This window comes from Carcharodon carcharias, chromosome 9 (genome assembly GCF_017639515.1).
Source record: "Carcharodon carcharias isolate sCarCar2 chromosome 9, sCarCar2.pri, whole genome shotgun sequence".
Taxonomy (NCBI): Eukaryota; Metazoa; Chordata; class Chondrichthyes; order Lamniformes; family Lamnidae; genus Carcharodon; species Carcharodon carcharias.
The window spans coordinates 55,152,024-55,170,134 of NC_054475.1; the positions used below are offsets into that span (position 1 = coordinate 55,152,024).

Here is an 18,111-nt window from a genome sequence, read left to right on the forward strand (position 1 = left end):
CCTGAAACGTTAACTCTTTCTCTCTTCCACAGATGCTGCCTGACCAGCTGAGTCTTTTCAGCATTTTATTTTAGGTTTCCAGCATTCACAGTACTTTGTTTTTAATCTAATAAAGTTACCTTTTTCTAGTTTGCCTAAGTTCTCTGCTCTATTCTCATTTAGTTAAATGAGGAGTCTCATTTCATTAATGCAGTGAAGTCTGCACTCATCTCAGGCGATCACAATTGCCATCTTAAAAAAATGACCTGTAAAATTCAGCAGTGGCCCGGACGCATCCACAAATCAGGCACAAGCTGTGCCACTGCTGTGACCATTTTTCACCCATAAATTTCTATCCCACAAACTTGAGATCAATATTGGAACAGCAAAGAGAATATGAAAACATTTTTTGTCCCTCCACAGAAACCAATTATGGAATGCTTTATAAGTGGTCCCAGGGACTGATCATTTCATTTAAAAGTCAACAGGATAAATATTTAAAATCAATATAAAACTGCACAAGGAAAAATAAGGAAATGAGATCGGAGTAAGGAACTCAAGCTGAAAAACTAGAACTGGCACACATTAGAGGGGCCAAATGTGCTGTAAATTCTATCATTTCCTGCAACTCAGTTGGTCATCAACCTAAGTGTTCAATTTGGAGTTTCAGTGACCTTACTGAAACATAGAATATTACAGGGGGGTGCTTGACAGGATAGATGCTATACATTTCGAAGAGAAAAAAAAATTCCAAGGGAAGGACCTAGCATCCTTGGTTAGCTAAAAAAAATTAAAGATAGTATCAAACTTAAAGAAAAAGCATATAATTGCACAAGGATGGGTTGCAGGTCAGAAGATTGTACAGAATATAAAAAACAGCAAAGAATGACTGAAAGATTAATAAGGAGGGCGAAATTAGAGTACAAGAGAAAGCTGACTAGAAATATAAAACACAGATAGTAAGAGTTTCCATAGATGCTTACAAGTGAGTCTAGGGAATTAATAATGGAAAATAAGAAGATGGCATGAATTGGACAGATATTTTTCATTGGTCTTCACTATAAAGGTTACAAGTAATATCCCAGAAATAGCTGTAAATCAGGAAATGGAACAGAGGGAGGAACTCAAGAAAATTACAATCACCAGGGAAATGGTACTGAGCAAATTGTTGGGCCTACAGGCTGACAAATCCCCAAATCCTGATGGACTTTAACCTAGGGTCTTAAAAGGAGTGGCTAGTGGGATAATTGGTGTGTTGGTTTTAATTTTCCAAAATTCCCTAGATTCAGATTGGAAAAATAGCAAATGTAACTCCTTTACTGAAAAAGGGAAGGGGACAGAAGGCAGGAAAACTACAGGCCAGTTAGTTCAACATCTGTCATTGTGAAAACATTAGAAGCTATTATTGAAGATGTCATAGCAGGGCACTCAAGGTAATCAGGTAGTTAACATGGTTTTGTGAGAGAGAAATCATGTTTAACCAATTTATTGGAGTTCTTTGAGGAAGTAACATGCGCTATGGATAAAGGGGAACCAATGGAGGTACTGAGATCTCCAGGAGGCATTTGATAAGGTGCCACATCAGAGGTTATTGCGGGAAATAAAAGCCCAGGGTGTAGGGGGTAACATATTGGCATGGATAGAGCATTGTCTAGCTAAAAGGAAACAGAGTAGGCATAAATGGGTAATTTTCTGGTTGGCAAGTTGTAAGAGTGGTGTGTCACATTGATCAGTGCTGGGGCCTCAACTTTTTACAATTTATATAAATGACTTGGATGATGGGACTGAAGGTATGATTACTAAATTTGCTGGTGACAAAAAGATAGGTAGGAAAGTAAGTTGTGAAGAGGGCATTAAGGAGGCTACAAAGGGGTATAGATAGTTTAAGTGAGTGGGCAAAGATCTGGGAAAAGGAGTATAATGTGGGAAAATGTGAAATAGTCCATTTTGACTGGAAGAATAAAAAAGAAACATTATCTAAATGGTGAGAGATTGCAATGCAGGGAGATCTGGATGTTCTAGTGCACAAATCGCAAAAGGAGTATGCAGGTACAGCAAGTAACTAGAAAGCTAATAAAATGTTTATTGCGAGGGGAATTGAATACAAAAAAAGAGAAAGGTTGTACTTCAATTATACAGGACGTTGGTGAGACCACCTCTAGAGTACAGCATTGGTCTCCTTAATTAAGGAAGGGTGTAAATGTGTTGGAAGCAGTTCAGATAAGGTTTGCTAGACTAGTACCTGGAATGGGAAGGTTGTCTTATGAGGAAAGGTCAGACAGGCTAAGTTTGTATCCAATGAAGTTTAGAAGAGTAAGAGGCAACTTGATTGAAACATCAGATCCTGAGGGGTCTTGACAGGGTGGATGTGGAAAGGATGTTTTCTCTTGTGGGAGAATCTCAAACTAGGGGTTGCTGTTTAATAATAAGGGATCGCCAATTAAGACAGATGAGGAGAATTTTTCTTATCTGAGGGAGCTGAGTCTTTGGAGCTCCCTTCCTCAAAATGCAGTGGAAGCAGGGACTTAGGAATATTTTTATGGTAGAGCTAGGCAGATTTTTGATAAGCAAGGGGGTGAAAGGTTATCAGGTGTAGGTGGAAATGAGGAGTTGAGGTTACAATCAGGTCAGCCATGATCTTATTGAATTGCAAAGCAGGCTCAAGGGGCTGTGTGCCCTACTCCTGCTCCTAATTCATATGTTCATATGCTGAGAGGATGTTTCCCCTAATGGAGGAATCTAGAATTCAGGGGCATAGATTAAAAATAAGAGGTCTCCCAATTAAGACTGAAATAATGAGGAATTTCTTCTCTCAGAGGGTCATTAATCTTTGGAATTCTCTATCCGTGGAAGCTGGGTCATTGGTTAGATTCAAGGCTGAATTAGCAGATTTTTGGTCTACATGGGAATCATGGGTTATGGGGGCAGGCAGGAAAGTGGAGTTAAGGCCACATTCAGATCAGCCATGAATGGTTGCTGAATGGCAGAGCAGGCTCAAAGGACTAAATAGTCTAGTCTATTCGTTATGAACTGTGTTTCTTGGGTTGATTGGTTGATCGTAGTATCCATCTGATGGTTGATTGAAACCAATATAATTAGCAAAAGGCCAAGCAGAAACATACCATATAATTATACAGACACTTAAAGAAAGATCATAGCAGAACATAGAAAAAAAAACTATAACAAAGTTAATACAAAAGTTAATGACTACTGGGAAAACAGAAAGGGTGCTTAATACTTAACCACCTGTTAGTTCATCTTATTTTTCAATCCCAAAGAATACAACCATAAATGTCAATGGTTTGCTCTATCCACATATGCTGACTGGCCTGCTGAATTACCAGCTTTTTCCTGTTATGGTTTCAGATTATGACACCACCTCCGCAAAATAAGGAACTGAAATTTAGTTAGTTGTCATGACAAATGGGATCACACTGCATCATAAACACGTGGAGCAAACCAAGTAGAAATCATTACAGGAAAAGTGATCAAACTTGTTATTTTTATTTCAAGGTTAATTTATATATTTTGTTCACCAACAGTAGCTCGTCATTACCTCGACATTATCTAACTACAAAGTTTAGTTGACTGGCTACTAACACATAAGTTACACATTTTCCAAGCCAGAACCTCTTAAGATCTAGCTTGATCCTCTGGCTACCTTTAATATAAGACTCAGATCCTGGTGCATCACAATCCCTCGAGTAATTAATTCCCTTCCTAGTTTGTAAATGTGCATGCTGTCCTACAGGATTTTTGCTAGATTTTCTCCAAAAGGAGTTTTCTGTTGCTGGAATACCCTTAAAATCCAAGTATCTCTACACATTTCTCTTCCCTGCTTTACCAGTGTACCATTAGTACCTGTAAGAAACAACCGTTGGTTTCTGGTGCTTCATGGCAATATTATCTATCAGCACTCGATAGTGGGAAGATGGTACAACTGTCACTAGCAGTACACTAACAATGTAAAAATTAATTGCGTGTATTGAATCAAGCAAATGCAGAAATAAAAAATTTTCACAGCATAGAAAATCAAAAGTTGCATGTTGGAAAAATATAGTGTAATCACGAAAGGATTAAAAACACGGAGTGACTTCTAATCGGAGATAAACAATTAATAATAGCAGGCCATATTAATATTTGGTTAAAAACTGATGAATTTTACGTGTACTCAGGTCAGTATTGAATCCAATATGCAAACAGGACGATGAATCTCATTCTGCCATTATCACTCACCTCAGGTAGTACTGCTTCAAAGCAAAAGCTGCATTGGCGCAACCTCTTGGAAAGTTGAACTCCTCCAAAAGATCTGCCCAGAGACCCTTATCTGTTACCTGAAAAGTAAATGCAGGCACATTAAGGCCATGAACAACACATTGATTTTGCTAATTTCAGCCCCACTGCTACTATGCTAATAAAATTATATAGACAAAACTGTATTATGGTAGCCGGAGGTGAAGTGCTGACGAACTTCATTTTTCTCTTCATATTATTAGTCAAATGTCACATTATACTAAAGCCAATATTGACAATTGATAAATCAACAAGCCAAAGAAATGTTCCTGGTGGATTCTTTCCCTTTCCAAGCCTCATTCAGTGTTTTCAGAGAGGGGATTTTCATGCTAATTTCACTGACAGCAACATCAATTTATACTAAAACAAAATACTATGGATGCTGAAAATCTGAAATAAAAACAGATAATGCTGGGAACATTCAGCTGGTTAAGCAGCTATGGAGGGAGAACCAGAGTTAACTTTTCAGATCAATAACATTTCTCCTTCTACAGATGCTGTCTGAACTGCTGAGTGTTTCCTGACAGTGTGAATTTTTGAAATTTGCAAGTTGTCAATGGATGCCAAGTTTTATCTACATTATGGGTTTCTGGAAGACCTCTCAAACAGAAATGAAATGTTGTGACATCAACACACGCTTTTCTCCCTTTGCTGATCCTCACCCAATAAAAAATTAGGGACAATAATCATTTATATTGGTAGATACAATACAATCAGTGCTTTAAGTTGAACTGGGTTTTAAAAACAACACTGACCTCATTACTTGCACTTTTCTTTGGAGATCCAAACAAAATTTTATAGTAAGACCTCAGCATCACAAGCGAATTCCATAAATTTAATTCAAGTTCAACCTGACGTGCTCAAGTAGATGTCAAAGCAGGCTGCTCAGCAACTATATTACTGCAACAAATGCAGAATACTGCAACACTAACAATGTTAAAGATTATCACTGAAAAAAGAGACACGGCCAAGCTTTTCGTCTTGCACTCATCAGGGCACTCGCAAGAAGACCAAATGTAAAGGGAACAACAATTCCCCAGGGCAATGCCTTGACCAGTCAACCTGTGTGGCTGGAATTTAAACAAAGCTTGGCAGTTAACTATCAGTCATCAGTTAACTGGTGCATTCGCCATGGCAATGCCTCTACCAATCAGAGTCCACTTGCCAACCAATCAGCACTCTCTTCACAAAAAGTATAAGTTCTTGTACCCTTTACATTTGGCAAGACAAAAAGTTTCAACATGAGTCTTTTTTCAGTGATACTCCATGACTAAAAGTTAAAGATGGTGCCATACACCAGCAGTGGAATCAGGTACAAGTAAATGATGAAAGGCTTTAAAAAAAACAGAACTGAGGCAGGGAGCATTACTACAATATAAGAAAGGTTCCTACTGGACTGTGCCCTTCCAGTAATTTAAGTGACACTTTTGAGAAGGGCATTGCCTTTTAAAGTTATGGTGACAGCATGGTGATTCTGGCTATTTACCAGTATTTTCTGAGGATTATGAATGGCAAGTAGCATAAACATAGAAACATGGAAAATAGAAGTAGGTGATCATTCGGCCCTTCGAGCCTGCTCCGCCATTCAATATGATCATGGTTGATCCTCTATCTTACGTACTCCCACGGTCTCTCCATACCCCTTGAGACTCCAGAAATCTATTTCCTTCTTAAGTATATTCAGTAACTTGGCCTCCACAACCTTCCGTGATAGAGAATTCCATAGGTTCATCATCCTTTGAGTGAAGATGTTTCTCCTCATCTCAGTCTTAAATGGTCTACCCCCATATCCTGAAACTGTGACTCCTTGTTTTAGGCACCCCAGCTAGAGGAAACATCATCCTTGCATCCAGTCTGTCCATCTCTGTCAGAATTTTATATGTTTCAATGAGATCATTTCCCATTCTTCTACAGGCCTAGTCTGCCCCATCTCATATGACAACCCTGCCATCCCAGAAATCAGTCTGGTAAACCTTCGTTGCACTACCTCAATGGCAAGTATATCCTTTCTTAGGTAAGGAGACGAAAACTGCGCACAATGCTCCAAGTGTAGTCTCACCAAGGCCCTGTACAGTTGCAGTAAGATGTCCTTGCTCCTGTGCTCAAGTCCTCTCACAATGAAGGCCAACATACCATTTGTCTTCTCAACTGCTTGCTGCACCTATATGCTTGTTTTCAGTGGTCGGTGTACAAGGACACCCAGGTCCCTTTGTACATCAACATTTCTCAACCTATCACCATTTAAATAATACTCTGCTATTCTGTTTTCCCTACCGAAGTGGATAACTTCACACTTATCCACGTTATACTGCATCTGCCATGTATTTGCCCACTCAGTTAACTTGTCTAAATCGCCTTGAAGCCTCTTAACATCCTCCTCATTGCTCACATTCCCACCAAGTTTGTGTCGTCAGCAAACTTGGAGACAAACTTGGAAACATTTGGTTCCCTCATCCAAATCACTGATATATATTGTGAATAGCTGGGGCCCAACTACTGATCCCTGAGGTACCCCACCAGTCACCGCCTGCCACTCCAAAAAAGACCCTTTTATTCCAACTCTCTGCTTCCTGTCAGCTAACCAATTCTCAATCCATGCCAATATATTACCCCAAATTTCATGTGCTTTAATTTTACACACTACCGCTCATGTGGGGCTTTATCTAAAGCTTTCTGAAAATCCAAATACACCATTTCCACTGGTTCTTCCTTATCTATTCTGCTAGTTACATCCTCAAAAAACTCCAGTAGATTTGTCAAACACGATTTCCCTTTCATAGATCCATATTGCCTATGTCTAATCCTGTTGATATTTTCTAAGTGTCCTGTTATCACATCCTTTACAAAAGGCTCTAGTATTTTCCCTACTACTGATGTTAGGCTAACCGATCTGAAATTCCCTGTTTATTTACATTTTTTTTACATTTGCCACCCTCCAATCTGCCACCCTCCAATCTGCCAGGACTGTTTCAGAATCTACAGAATTTTGGAAGATGGCAACCAATGCATCCATTATTTCCATGGCCACCTCCTTCAGTGCTCTGGGATGTAGATTATTGGGCCCTGGGGATTTATCGACTTTCAGTCCTATTAATTACTCTAGCCTTATTTCAGTAATACTAATTTCCTTCAATTAATCCTTCTCACTGGACCCTTGATTCCTAGTACTTCTAGGAAGTTATTTGTGTCTCCCTCCGTGAAGATAGAACTAAAGTAGTTATTTAATTGCTCTGCCATTTCCTTGCTCTCTATTATAAATTTTCCCGTTTCAAACTGTTTGCTTCCCCCTCTTGTGTCTCCTCACTCAGGTTCCCATCCCCCTGCCAATCTAGCTTAAACCACAGTACTAGCAAATACCCCAGTGAGGATGTTGGTCCTGGTCCTGCTGGGGTGCAACTCTTCAAGCTTGTACATGTCTCATCTTCCCCAGAATTGGTCCCAATACCTCAGGAATTTAAATCTCTCCCTCTTACACCATCTCTCCAGCCATGCATTCATCTGGTCTGCTCTCCTATTCCTGATCTCACTAGCACTTGGCACTGGGAGTAATCCTGAGATTACAACCTTTGAGGTCCTGCTTTTTAATTTATTTCCTAGCTCCCTGTATTCAGGACTTCATCCCTCTTTTTATCTATGCTGTTGATACCGATATGGACCATGACCTCTGGCTGTTCACCCCCCTCCTTCAGAATGCCCTGCAGCCACTCAGTGACATCCTTGACCCTGGCAATAGGGAGGCAACATGCCATCCTGGTGACACGTCTGCGGCTGCGGAAACTTCTCTGTACATTTTACAATAGAATCCCCTAGCACTATTGCCCTCCCATTCCTTTTTCCCCTGCCTCTGTGCAGCTGAGCTACTCATGGTGCCACAAACTTGGACCTTGCTGCATTTCCCTGAGAAGCCATCTCCCCCAGCAGTATCCAAAACAGAAAATCTGTTGGAGAGGGAGATGGACCCAGGGGATTCCTGAACTGCCTACCTAATGCTTTTACTTTGTCTGGTGGTCACCCATTCCCTTTCTGCCTATGCACTCCTTACCTGTGGTGCGACCACCTCACTGTACGTGCTATCCATGAAAATCTCATCCTTGCGGATGCTCCAGTGAATCCAGCCGCAGCCACAGCTCCAGATCCAAAACGCGGATTTTGAGTAGCTGCAGCTGGTGACACTTCCTATACACATGGTCGGCCTGGATACTGGAAGTGTCCCCGATTTTCCACATCGCATAAGGGGCATCCCACTTGGCCAAGCTGCCCTGTCATGACTTACTCTTAAATTACTTCCTTTACTTTTACTTCCTCTAGAGAATATTAAGAACAGAAGAAGTACTTAGCAAGACTTACTTAACAAGGACGCCGCTCTTCCTACTTCACCAAACTCCAACTGAAGCACTCTAAGCAGCCCAAAGCAGCACTCCATTGCAGACAAAAGCAACACTGTAGATGGCTTGCTTTAACGTTTTCTGAATCTAGCTTCTGAAAACCTGTTTAAGTCAGTTAACTAATTAACTAGCTGCAGCTGCCAGAGGAACCTGTAGAACCCGTTTTAAAGCTAGACCAACGCTCACCTTCTCCCAACCCAAACAGCAACATTTAGTTAGTTGCTAAATTAAAGAAAGATTAGACTTGGATAGAAATTAACCTTTAAAAGTCCCTCTCTCATCAAACTCCAACTGCAGCACTCAAATGCAGCCCAAAACAGCACTTTAGGAGAGATGGCAGAGAGATCCAGACTTCCAATGCCAGTTACGTTGGGACTCAGAACACAGTCACTTGTACCATCTTGGAGAAAACAAGGAACCGACTATATGTAATTTAGCCCAACATCAATAGTGGGGGAAATGCTAGAAACTATTATTAAGGACGTGGTAACAGAGCACTTGCAAAATTATAATATGATCGGGTAGAGTTGTTACCTATTTATGAAAGGGTAATCATGTTTGGCAAATCTCTCGAGCTTTTTTGTAGGTGTAACTAGCAAGGTAGATAAAGGAAAAATAATGGATGTCATATTTGGACTTGCAGAAGATTCCATAAGGTGCCACATAAGAGGTTGTTACACAAAATTTTAAACTCATGAGATTGAGGGTTATATGTTTGCATAGATTAAGGATTGATAAACAGATAGAAAACAGAGTAGGAAAAAAGCAGGTCATATTATAGGATGGTAGGGTATAACTAGAGGAATGTCGTAAGGATCAGTGCTTGGCTTTCAGCTACTTTTCATCTACATTAATGACGTAGATGAGGGGTTTGTGTGTAATGTATCCAAGTTTGCCGACAGTCAGGGTTAAAAATACATGGGAGTGGCCTTCAAAATGTCACGTGTAGCCTGCAAAAAAGCAACGGTAAAAAGGCAACGTTGCTCACTTTGACACTTACAGCTTATTTTTATGTATAACAACTTATTTTATTTATGTATATGATTTCCCAACTCCTTTTTTAACATATCTTTATTTTTCCTTCTAAAATTCTCCTCCTGGGTCTGGTTTTCAAGTTTACAAACAACTGCTGGAACAACAATAACCAGACGTAAGAGAGAAAAAGTTAAATCCATTTTCCTATGGCTTTCTTGCTCTTTTATGTTTGTCCATTAAATTATTTTGAGAGTAAAATTTAAAGTAGAGTGATATGGGGTAGAAGGAGAAAAAATATTGTGGGTGAAATCTAGTTTTTTTTGTTCCCCTTAGGTTTTTCTTTAAATGTTTCTGCTATAGAAGTCCGTCTATATACAAGCTTCCTAGGTCTTGATTTTGCTTTAATATCAGCCACTGGAGAAGGATGACTGGAATATTGGATGGGGCGGGGGGGGGTGGGGAGAACACAGAATCACAGTACAGAAGAGGCCCTTTGGCCCATCGAGTCTACACGTGAGAAACAACTGACCTACCTAATCCCATTTGCCAGCATTTGGCCCATAGCCTTGAATGTTATGACATACCAAGTGCTCATCCAGGTACCGTTTAAAAGATGTAAGGCAACCCGTCTCCACTACCCTCCCAGGCAGCGCATTCCAGACTGTCACCACCCTCTGGGTAAAAAAGTTTTTCCTCACATCCCCCCTAAACCTCCTGCCCCTCACCATGAACTTATGCCCCCTTGTGACTGACCCATCAACTAAGGGGAACAGCTGCTCCCTATCCATGCCCCTCATAATCTTGTACACCTCGATCAGATCGCCCCTCAGTCTTCTCTGCTCCAACAAAAACAACCCAAGTCTATCCAGCCTCTCTTCATAACTTAAATGTTTCATCCCAGGCAACATCCTGGTGAATCTCCTCTGCACCCTCTCCAGTGCAATCACATCCTCCCTATAATGTGGCGACCAGAACTGCACACTGTACTCCAGCTGTGGCCTCACTAAGGTTCTATACAACTCTAACATGACCTCCCTACTTTTGTCATCTATGCCTCGGTTGATAAAGGCAAGTGTCCCATATGCCTTTTTCACCACCCCACTAACGTGCCCCTCTGCCTTCAGAGATCTTATGGACACACATGCCAAGATCCCTTTGTTCCTCAGAACTTTCTGGTGCCATGCCATTGATTGAATACTTCCTTGACAAATTACTCCTGCCAAAGTGTATCACCTCACACTTTTCAGGGTTAAATTCCATCTGCCACTTATCTGCCCATTTGACCATCCTGTCTGTATCTTCCTGTAGCCTAAAGACACTCAACCTCACTGTTAACCACCTGGCCAATCTTTGTGTCATCCGCAAACTTACTAATCCTACCCCCCATATAGTCATCTATGCCGTTTATATAAATGACGAATAATAGGGGACCCACCCAGCACAGATCCCTTTGGTACGCCACTGGACACTGGCTTCCAGTCACTAAAGCATCCTTCTGTCATTACCCTCTGCCTCCTACAACCAAGCCAATTTTGAATCCACCTTATCAAATTACCCAGTATCCCATGTGCGTTTGTCTTCTTTATAAGTCTCTTTATAACTCTACTTATAAGTAGTGTGGGGGAAAAATGGCGAATGAAGGCAAATGGCTGTTCAATTGTTGTTGGTTTCTTGGCTGCCAGGTCAACACCAAGTCCTTTGCTTTTTTAATAATCTTTACCTTCAAAGAGCCCTGAAAAAAATAATTTAACCCCTCTAACAATATAAAGCTAGGAGGGAAAATATGTTGTGAGGAAGATGCTAGAGACTGCAAAGGTATATAGACTGGTCAAGTGATTAGCCAAGATTGTAACAGGTTGGGTATATTGTGGGGAAGTGAGAGATTATCCCCTTTGTTAAGAAGTATGGAAAAGCAGAACTTTTTTTTTTAAGAAGGTGAGAAAGCTAAGTTTTGGTATGGAGTCATTTGGGGATCCATGTACATAAATCATAGAAAATCATACAGCAAAAAATTAGAAAGACAAATAGTACGTTAGTCTTCACTGTAAAGGGGTTGGAGTACAAGAATGAGAAAATCTTGCTACAATTGGTGAGACCAAAACTGGAGTATTTTGCCACTTAGGTCTCCTTACCTAAGGAAGGATATACTTGCCTTGGAGGGGTTGCAACAAACATTCACTGGATTCATTCCTGGAATATGAGGGTTACTGCATAAAAAGGGATTGAGTAGAATGGGCCAATATTCTCTGCCGTTTAGAAGAATGAGAGGTAATCTCATTGAAATGTAAAAGCTTCTGAGAGGTTTCACAGGGTTGATGCAAAGAGGCTGTTTCCCCCAGCCGCAGAATCTAGAATTAGGCATCATAGTCTCAGTATAAGAGGTCAGCCACTTAGGACTGAGATGAGGGGACATTTTTTCACACTGAATCTTTGGAATTTTCTTGCACAGATGGCTTTGGATGTTCAGTCGCGAAGTGTATTCAAAACTGGGATTAATATCTGGACACAAAGGGAATTAAGGGATTTGGGGATACAGCAGGAAAATGGAGTTGATATAAAAGTTCAGACATTATCTTACTGAATGACAGAATATGCTTGACAGGCCATATAGCCAATTGCTGGCTCTTATGATGTGATCTTAACTGCCCATTAATAATGGTTAAAATTTTGCAGCATAATTCTCATTCTTCTATTGGTAGATGGAGGTATCTAAGGCATATTTGCAGCCTTTTTGCCATCCAGAAGAATCTTCATTGTGTTCACACTATCCAAGAGTGAGATGAGTGGTTTCTTCCATCTGGTGGTTTTTGAAAAGGGGGGGGGGTAGGAGAAAGAGAAACAATTATTTTTTTGTATAGGTGGAAGGTGTCAGCAAAGGTATACAAAAAAGGCTTGCATTTACATAGTGCCTTTCATGACCACAGGATATACCAAAGCACTTTAAAATTAATCAAGTACTTTTGAGTGTAGTCACGGCTGCAATGCAGGAAACACAGCAGCCAATTTGCACAAAGCAAGCCTCCACAAACAGCAATGTGATAATAAGCAGGCCAGCTGTTTTTGTGATGTTGATTGAGGGATAAGTAGAACCACAGAACCATAGAAAAGTTACAGTGCAGAAAGAGGCCTTTCAGCCTATCGTGTCTGTGCCAGCCAGAAAAAGATGAAAAATAAACTAGCCGCTCATTTTAATCCCACTTTCCAGCACCTGGTCCGTAGCCTTGCAGGTTACAATGCTTCAGGTGCAGATCCAAGAACCTTTTACATGATTTGTGCATTTCCGCCTCAACCACTGATTTAGGCAATGAATTCCAGACGCCTGCCAGCCTCTGGGTGAAAAAGTTTTTATGTCCCCTCTAATCCTTCTACCAATCACCTTAAATCCATGCCCCCTGGTAACTGACCCCTCAGCTAGGGGAAAAAAGTCTTTACTGTCTACCCTATCTAGGCCCCTTATTATTTTATGCACCTTAATTAGGTCTCAGCCTCCTCTGTTCTACGGAAAACAACCCTAGCCTATCCAATCTCTCCTCATAGCTGCAATTTGCAAGCCCTGGCAACATTCTTCTAAATTTTCTGTGCTCTGTCCACAGCAATTGTGTCCTTCCTGTAATGTAGTGACCAGAACAGTAAACAAAATTCCAGCCGTGGCCTAACCAACATTTTATATAGATCCATCATTACATCCCTGCTTTTGCATTCAATACCTCATCCATTAAAGGGAAGCATTTCATATGCTTTCTTTACCACCCTATCCACCTGTCCTGCAACCTTCAGCGACCTGTGGACATGTACTCCAAGGTACATGTACTCCACTTCCTCAACCCCTCTCAATATCCTCCTGTTTGCTTTGTTTGCCCTCCCATATGCATTACCTAACTTTTCTGGATCGACTTCCATTTGCCACTTATGTGCCTCCTCAACCAAACCATCAATATCAACCTGGAGACAACAGCTGTCCTCTTCACTATCAACTACACCGCCAATTTTTGTGCCATCTGCAAAGTTCCCAATCATACCTCTCACGTTTAGGTCCAAATCATTAACATATACAAGAAAATAGCTAGGGCCTCAACACTAAGCCTTGTGGAACACTACTGGAAACAGTTTTCCATTTGCAAAAGCATCCATCAACCATTACCCTTTGTTTCCTGTTGCTGAGCCAATTTTGGATCCAACTTGCCGCCTTCCCCTGTAATCCATGGGATCTCACTTTTCTGACCAGTCTGACATGTGGGACCTTGTTAAATGCCTTACTAAAGTCCATGTAGACAACATCCACTACACTACCCTCATCAATTCCCCTTGTTACTTCCTTAAAAAATTCTATTAAGTTAATAAGATACTATCTTCCCCTACCAAAACCATACTGACTGTCCCTGATCAACCCGTGCCTAAATGACAGTTTATCATCCTGTCTCTCAGAACTGATTCCAATAATTTGCCCACCACTGAAGTCAGACTGACCGGTCTATAATTCTCTGGCCTATCCTATGCACCCTTTTTAAACAATGGTACAACATTTGCAGACGTCCAATTCTCTGGTCCCTCGCCCATATCTAGTGAGCATTGGAATATGATCCTCAGAGCATCCGCTATTTCCTCCTTGGCTTCCTTTAACAGCCTGGGATACAATCCATTTGGCCCTGGTGACTTATCCACCTTCGAGGATGTCATTCGCTCCAGTACTTCCTCTCTCACTATGCTTATCATATCTAATGTTTCACATTCCTCCTCATTAACTAGAATGTCTGCATCATCTCTCTCCTTAGTGAGGACGGAGGCAAAGTCCTCATTAAGAACCCTGGCCACATCTTTAGTATCAATGCACAAGTTACCATGTACATCTCTGATAGGCCCTATCCTTTCCTTAGTTATTCTCTTGCCCTTACTGTGCTGGTAAAACATCTTTGGGTTTTCTTTGAATTTACCTGCCAATAATTTTTCATATCCTCTATTTGCTTTCTTAATTTCCATTTTCACTTTACTCCTGTACTTTCTATACTCCTCTAGGCTTTCTACAGTATTAAGTCTTTTGTGACAGTCATAAGCTTTGTTTTTCTGCTTTATCTTGGCCTGTATGCTTCTGGATAACCAGGGGGTTCTAGATTTGGTAGTACCATCCTTTTTTTTTTTGCGGGGACACGTCTACAACTGTGCCCGTAGAATCTTGCTTTTGAATACCTCCCACTGATTAACACTGATTTTCCTTCTAATAGCTCTATCCAGTCCACTTTCACCAGCCCACTTGAGCTTTGTAAAATTTGCCTTCCCCTCCAGTTAGAACTTTCACTCCTGTTCTGTCTTTGTCCTTTTCTATAATGATGCTAAATCTAACTATATTATGGTCACCATCTCCAAAATGGTCCCCCAATGCTACTTCATCCACTTGCTCAGCTTAATTTCCTAAGACTAAATCTAGAATTGCATCCCCTCTTATTGGGCTTGCTACGTGCTGGCTAAAAAAGTTGTCTTGAATGTAGTTCATGAATTTTGTCTTTCACGCTGTTCGTATCCCAATTGATATTACGGTAGTTGAAGGCCCCAGCTACTACTGCCCTATTGTTTTTGAATTCAGAAATTCATATTTGCTCTTCTCTCTTCCACTACTTGGGGATTTATAGTACACTCCTAGCAGTGTGGCTGCCCCTTTTTTATTTCTGAGCTCAACCCATATGGCTTCATTTGATGCCTCATTTACTATATCATCCCTCCTCACAGCTGTAATTGATTCTTTAATCAATAATGCCACACCCCCACTTTTTTTTATTCCCCTCCCCATCCTGCCATTTTTGCTCCTCCTTAAGCCAAGTTTCTGTTATAGCAACAATATTATGTTGCCATGTGTCTATGTCAGCTCATCGGCTTTATTTGTTATACACTTTGCATTTACATATATTGGCTGGGACACCAAGAATACATTCCCTGCTCTTTTTCAAAATAGTGCCATGAACTCTTTTACATTTACCTGAGGGGGTAGATGGGATCGAGGTTTAACATCTCATCTGAAAGGCAACATTCTCTGACAGTACCTCCATCAGTTCTGCACTGAGTTGTCAGCTTTCTGAATTTGGTGCTCAAGTCTCTGGAATGTCAGTAAGCTGCCTGAAATTGACATACTACAGTCCTTACACTTGATCCAACTATTCAGATTAGGTCAAGAGACTATTGGTAATGCTTTAATTGAAACAAATAAAATTCTTAGCTGGCTTGGCAGAGTAGATGCTGACAGGCAGCTTCCCTTGACTGCAGATTATAGAATTAGAGATGATAGCCTTAAATGACCCCTTAAACGAAGACTGGGGAGAGGAGAAATTTCTTCACTCAGAGGTTTGAGTGCCTATGGAATGCTCTTTCCAAACAGCTGTGGATGCTTTGTCGAGGGGCGATAGAGTTGTGGCAGCTACTACCACTGGAGAAGAGGGAGTTGGTATTAAAAGGTTCTAGTAAGGGAAGAATGGGAGGGTGAGGGAGGCGCTGAAAAAGGAGACGGTGGGTGGAACATGGTGTTGCAGTTACTTACTTAGACATTCTGTATACGTAGCCATCTGTGGAAGTAGCTGTTACCCAGTGTTTACATGATTCTTCGATATTGCCAAATTTGCTGATGACATAAAACTAGGTGGGAAAGTAAGTTATGAGGAGGATGCAAGGAGGTTTCAAGCAGACTTGGACAGATTAAGCAAATGGACAAGAACATGGCAGATGGAATACAGCGTAAGTGTGAAGTTATCCACTTTGGTAGAATAAACAAAAAGGCAGAATATTTCTTAAATGTTGAGAAGTTGAGAAGTGTTGGTGTCCAAAAGGGCCTGGGTGTCCTTGTCCATAAGTCACCAAAAACTAGCAAGCAGATGCAACAATCAATAAGGTAGGCAAATGGTATGTTGGCCTTCATCACAAGGGGACTTAAGTACAGAAGTAAAGGTGTCTTGCTACAATTGTATGCAGCCTTGACGAGACCATAGCTGGAGTATTGAGTAGAGTTTTGGTCTCCTTTCCTATACTTGCCATAGAGGGAGTGTAACGGAGGTTCACCAGGCTAATGCCTGGGATGGCTGGATTGTCTTATGAGGAGAGATTGCGGAAACTGGGCCTGTATTCTTTTGAATTTCAAAGAATGAGGAGGTGATCTCAATGAATTTACAAAATTCTTACAGGGTGTGATAGAATGAATGTTGATGGGATGTTTTCCCAGCTGGTGAGTCTAGAACCAGAGACACAGTTTCAGAATAAGGGGTAGGCCATTTAAGATTGAGTTGAGGAGGAATTTCTTCACTTAGAGGGTGGAGAATCTTTGGAATTCTCTATCCCACAGGGCTAACGAAGCTTACTCACTCATTCGAAACAGAAATCGATAGATTTCTGGAGACTAATGACATCCAGGGATAAGCAGGAAAGTGCTGTTTGAGGTAGATTGTCAGCCATCATCCAATTGAATGGCCAAGCAGGCTTGCTGGGCTGAATGGCCTACTCCTGTTCCTATGGTCACATAATTTTAGAGGGCACCAGCATTGCCCAATCCTGTTATTAACTAAGTGCAGGTTATTTGCCAATTCTCCACAACACACCAAGTTCATTTTCACCAGTTGCAGCCTTGTCTAACTCAGCACATCAGTAATCTAATATACAATGTCTGGTGCGCATGACTTTTTACACTAAGGGTAGAGGCATCCGGTTCCGTCAGCAACCGGCATCATGGCTGGCGCGAGAGGACAATGTGGCGAGAAGGCCAAAAATCAGTTTTACACCATTGTGAAACCAGTTTGTGATAATTTGCTCCACCCATCAATGGGGGGCCACGTTTCATGCCGCTACACATCGGGAACCTAATTTCAATAATTTAACATTTCATTATAAGCCCTATTCACCAGAATCATCCCCCCCACCCCCCCGAATCACCTGGGCACATTGGCGTATTTCACAACTGTACACAAGCAACAGGCACCTGGGGAGCTGCACTTCACTTGGGACTTGGAGATTTGTTTGCCTAGCTTGCTTCGTGGTCATCAGTGCCAGGCTTCGCAGGCAGCACCACATCACTTTCAGGAGGACTCACGGGCAGGTCTTTACCAACCAGAGCAGCTGTAAGACAGGGGTGGATTTTCAATGGCTGCAGAGCCCTATGGCTTGCTTGGGGAAGAGGGAGAAGTGGCCTCAGGCAAGGGAAGAGAATGCTGGGCAAGGGCTGTACTGGGGAAGCGGGGTATCCCAGGGTATGTGTAGGGGTACATGTTGATCTGTGCAAATGGCCTCAAGATGGTGAGGGGGCAGTCTCCAGAGGAGGTGAGGCCAGATGAAGATGTGAGGGTGTGAGGCCAGATGGAGATGTGAGGGTGTGTGTGGCAGAGTGAGTGGTGATGTCCCTTGAGCTGGCCATGAGTGGGATGCCAGTGAATGTGTGATGTCCTTGTGAGTCTGAGAATTTAGAGTGATGAGATGGTTGCCTTACATTTTCTGCACTGGACAGGCGACCTCA

The 18,111-nt window shown here is 41.5% G+C and overlaps 1 protein-coding gene across 2 annotated transcripts in view; it reads right to left on the reverse strand.

Annotated features, from left to right (window-relative positions):
• LOC121281934 (AT-rich interactive domain-containing protein 2-like) overlaps window positions 1-18,111 on the reverse strand; it is a 298,430-nt gene that overhangs the window by 188,404 nt on the left and 91,915 nt on the right. For both annotated transcript variants that reach the window (XM_041195162.1, XM_041195161.1), the window contains exon 3: window positions 4,216-4,313. In XM_041195162.1, coding sequence (XP_041051096.1) covers window positions 4,216-4,313 — 98 coding nt within the window. The remainder of the gene's footprint in view (window positions 1-4,215; window positions 4,314-18,111) is intronic.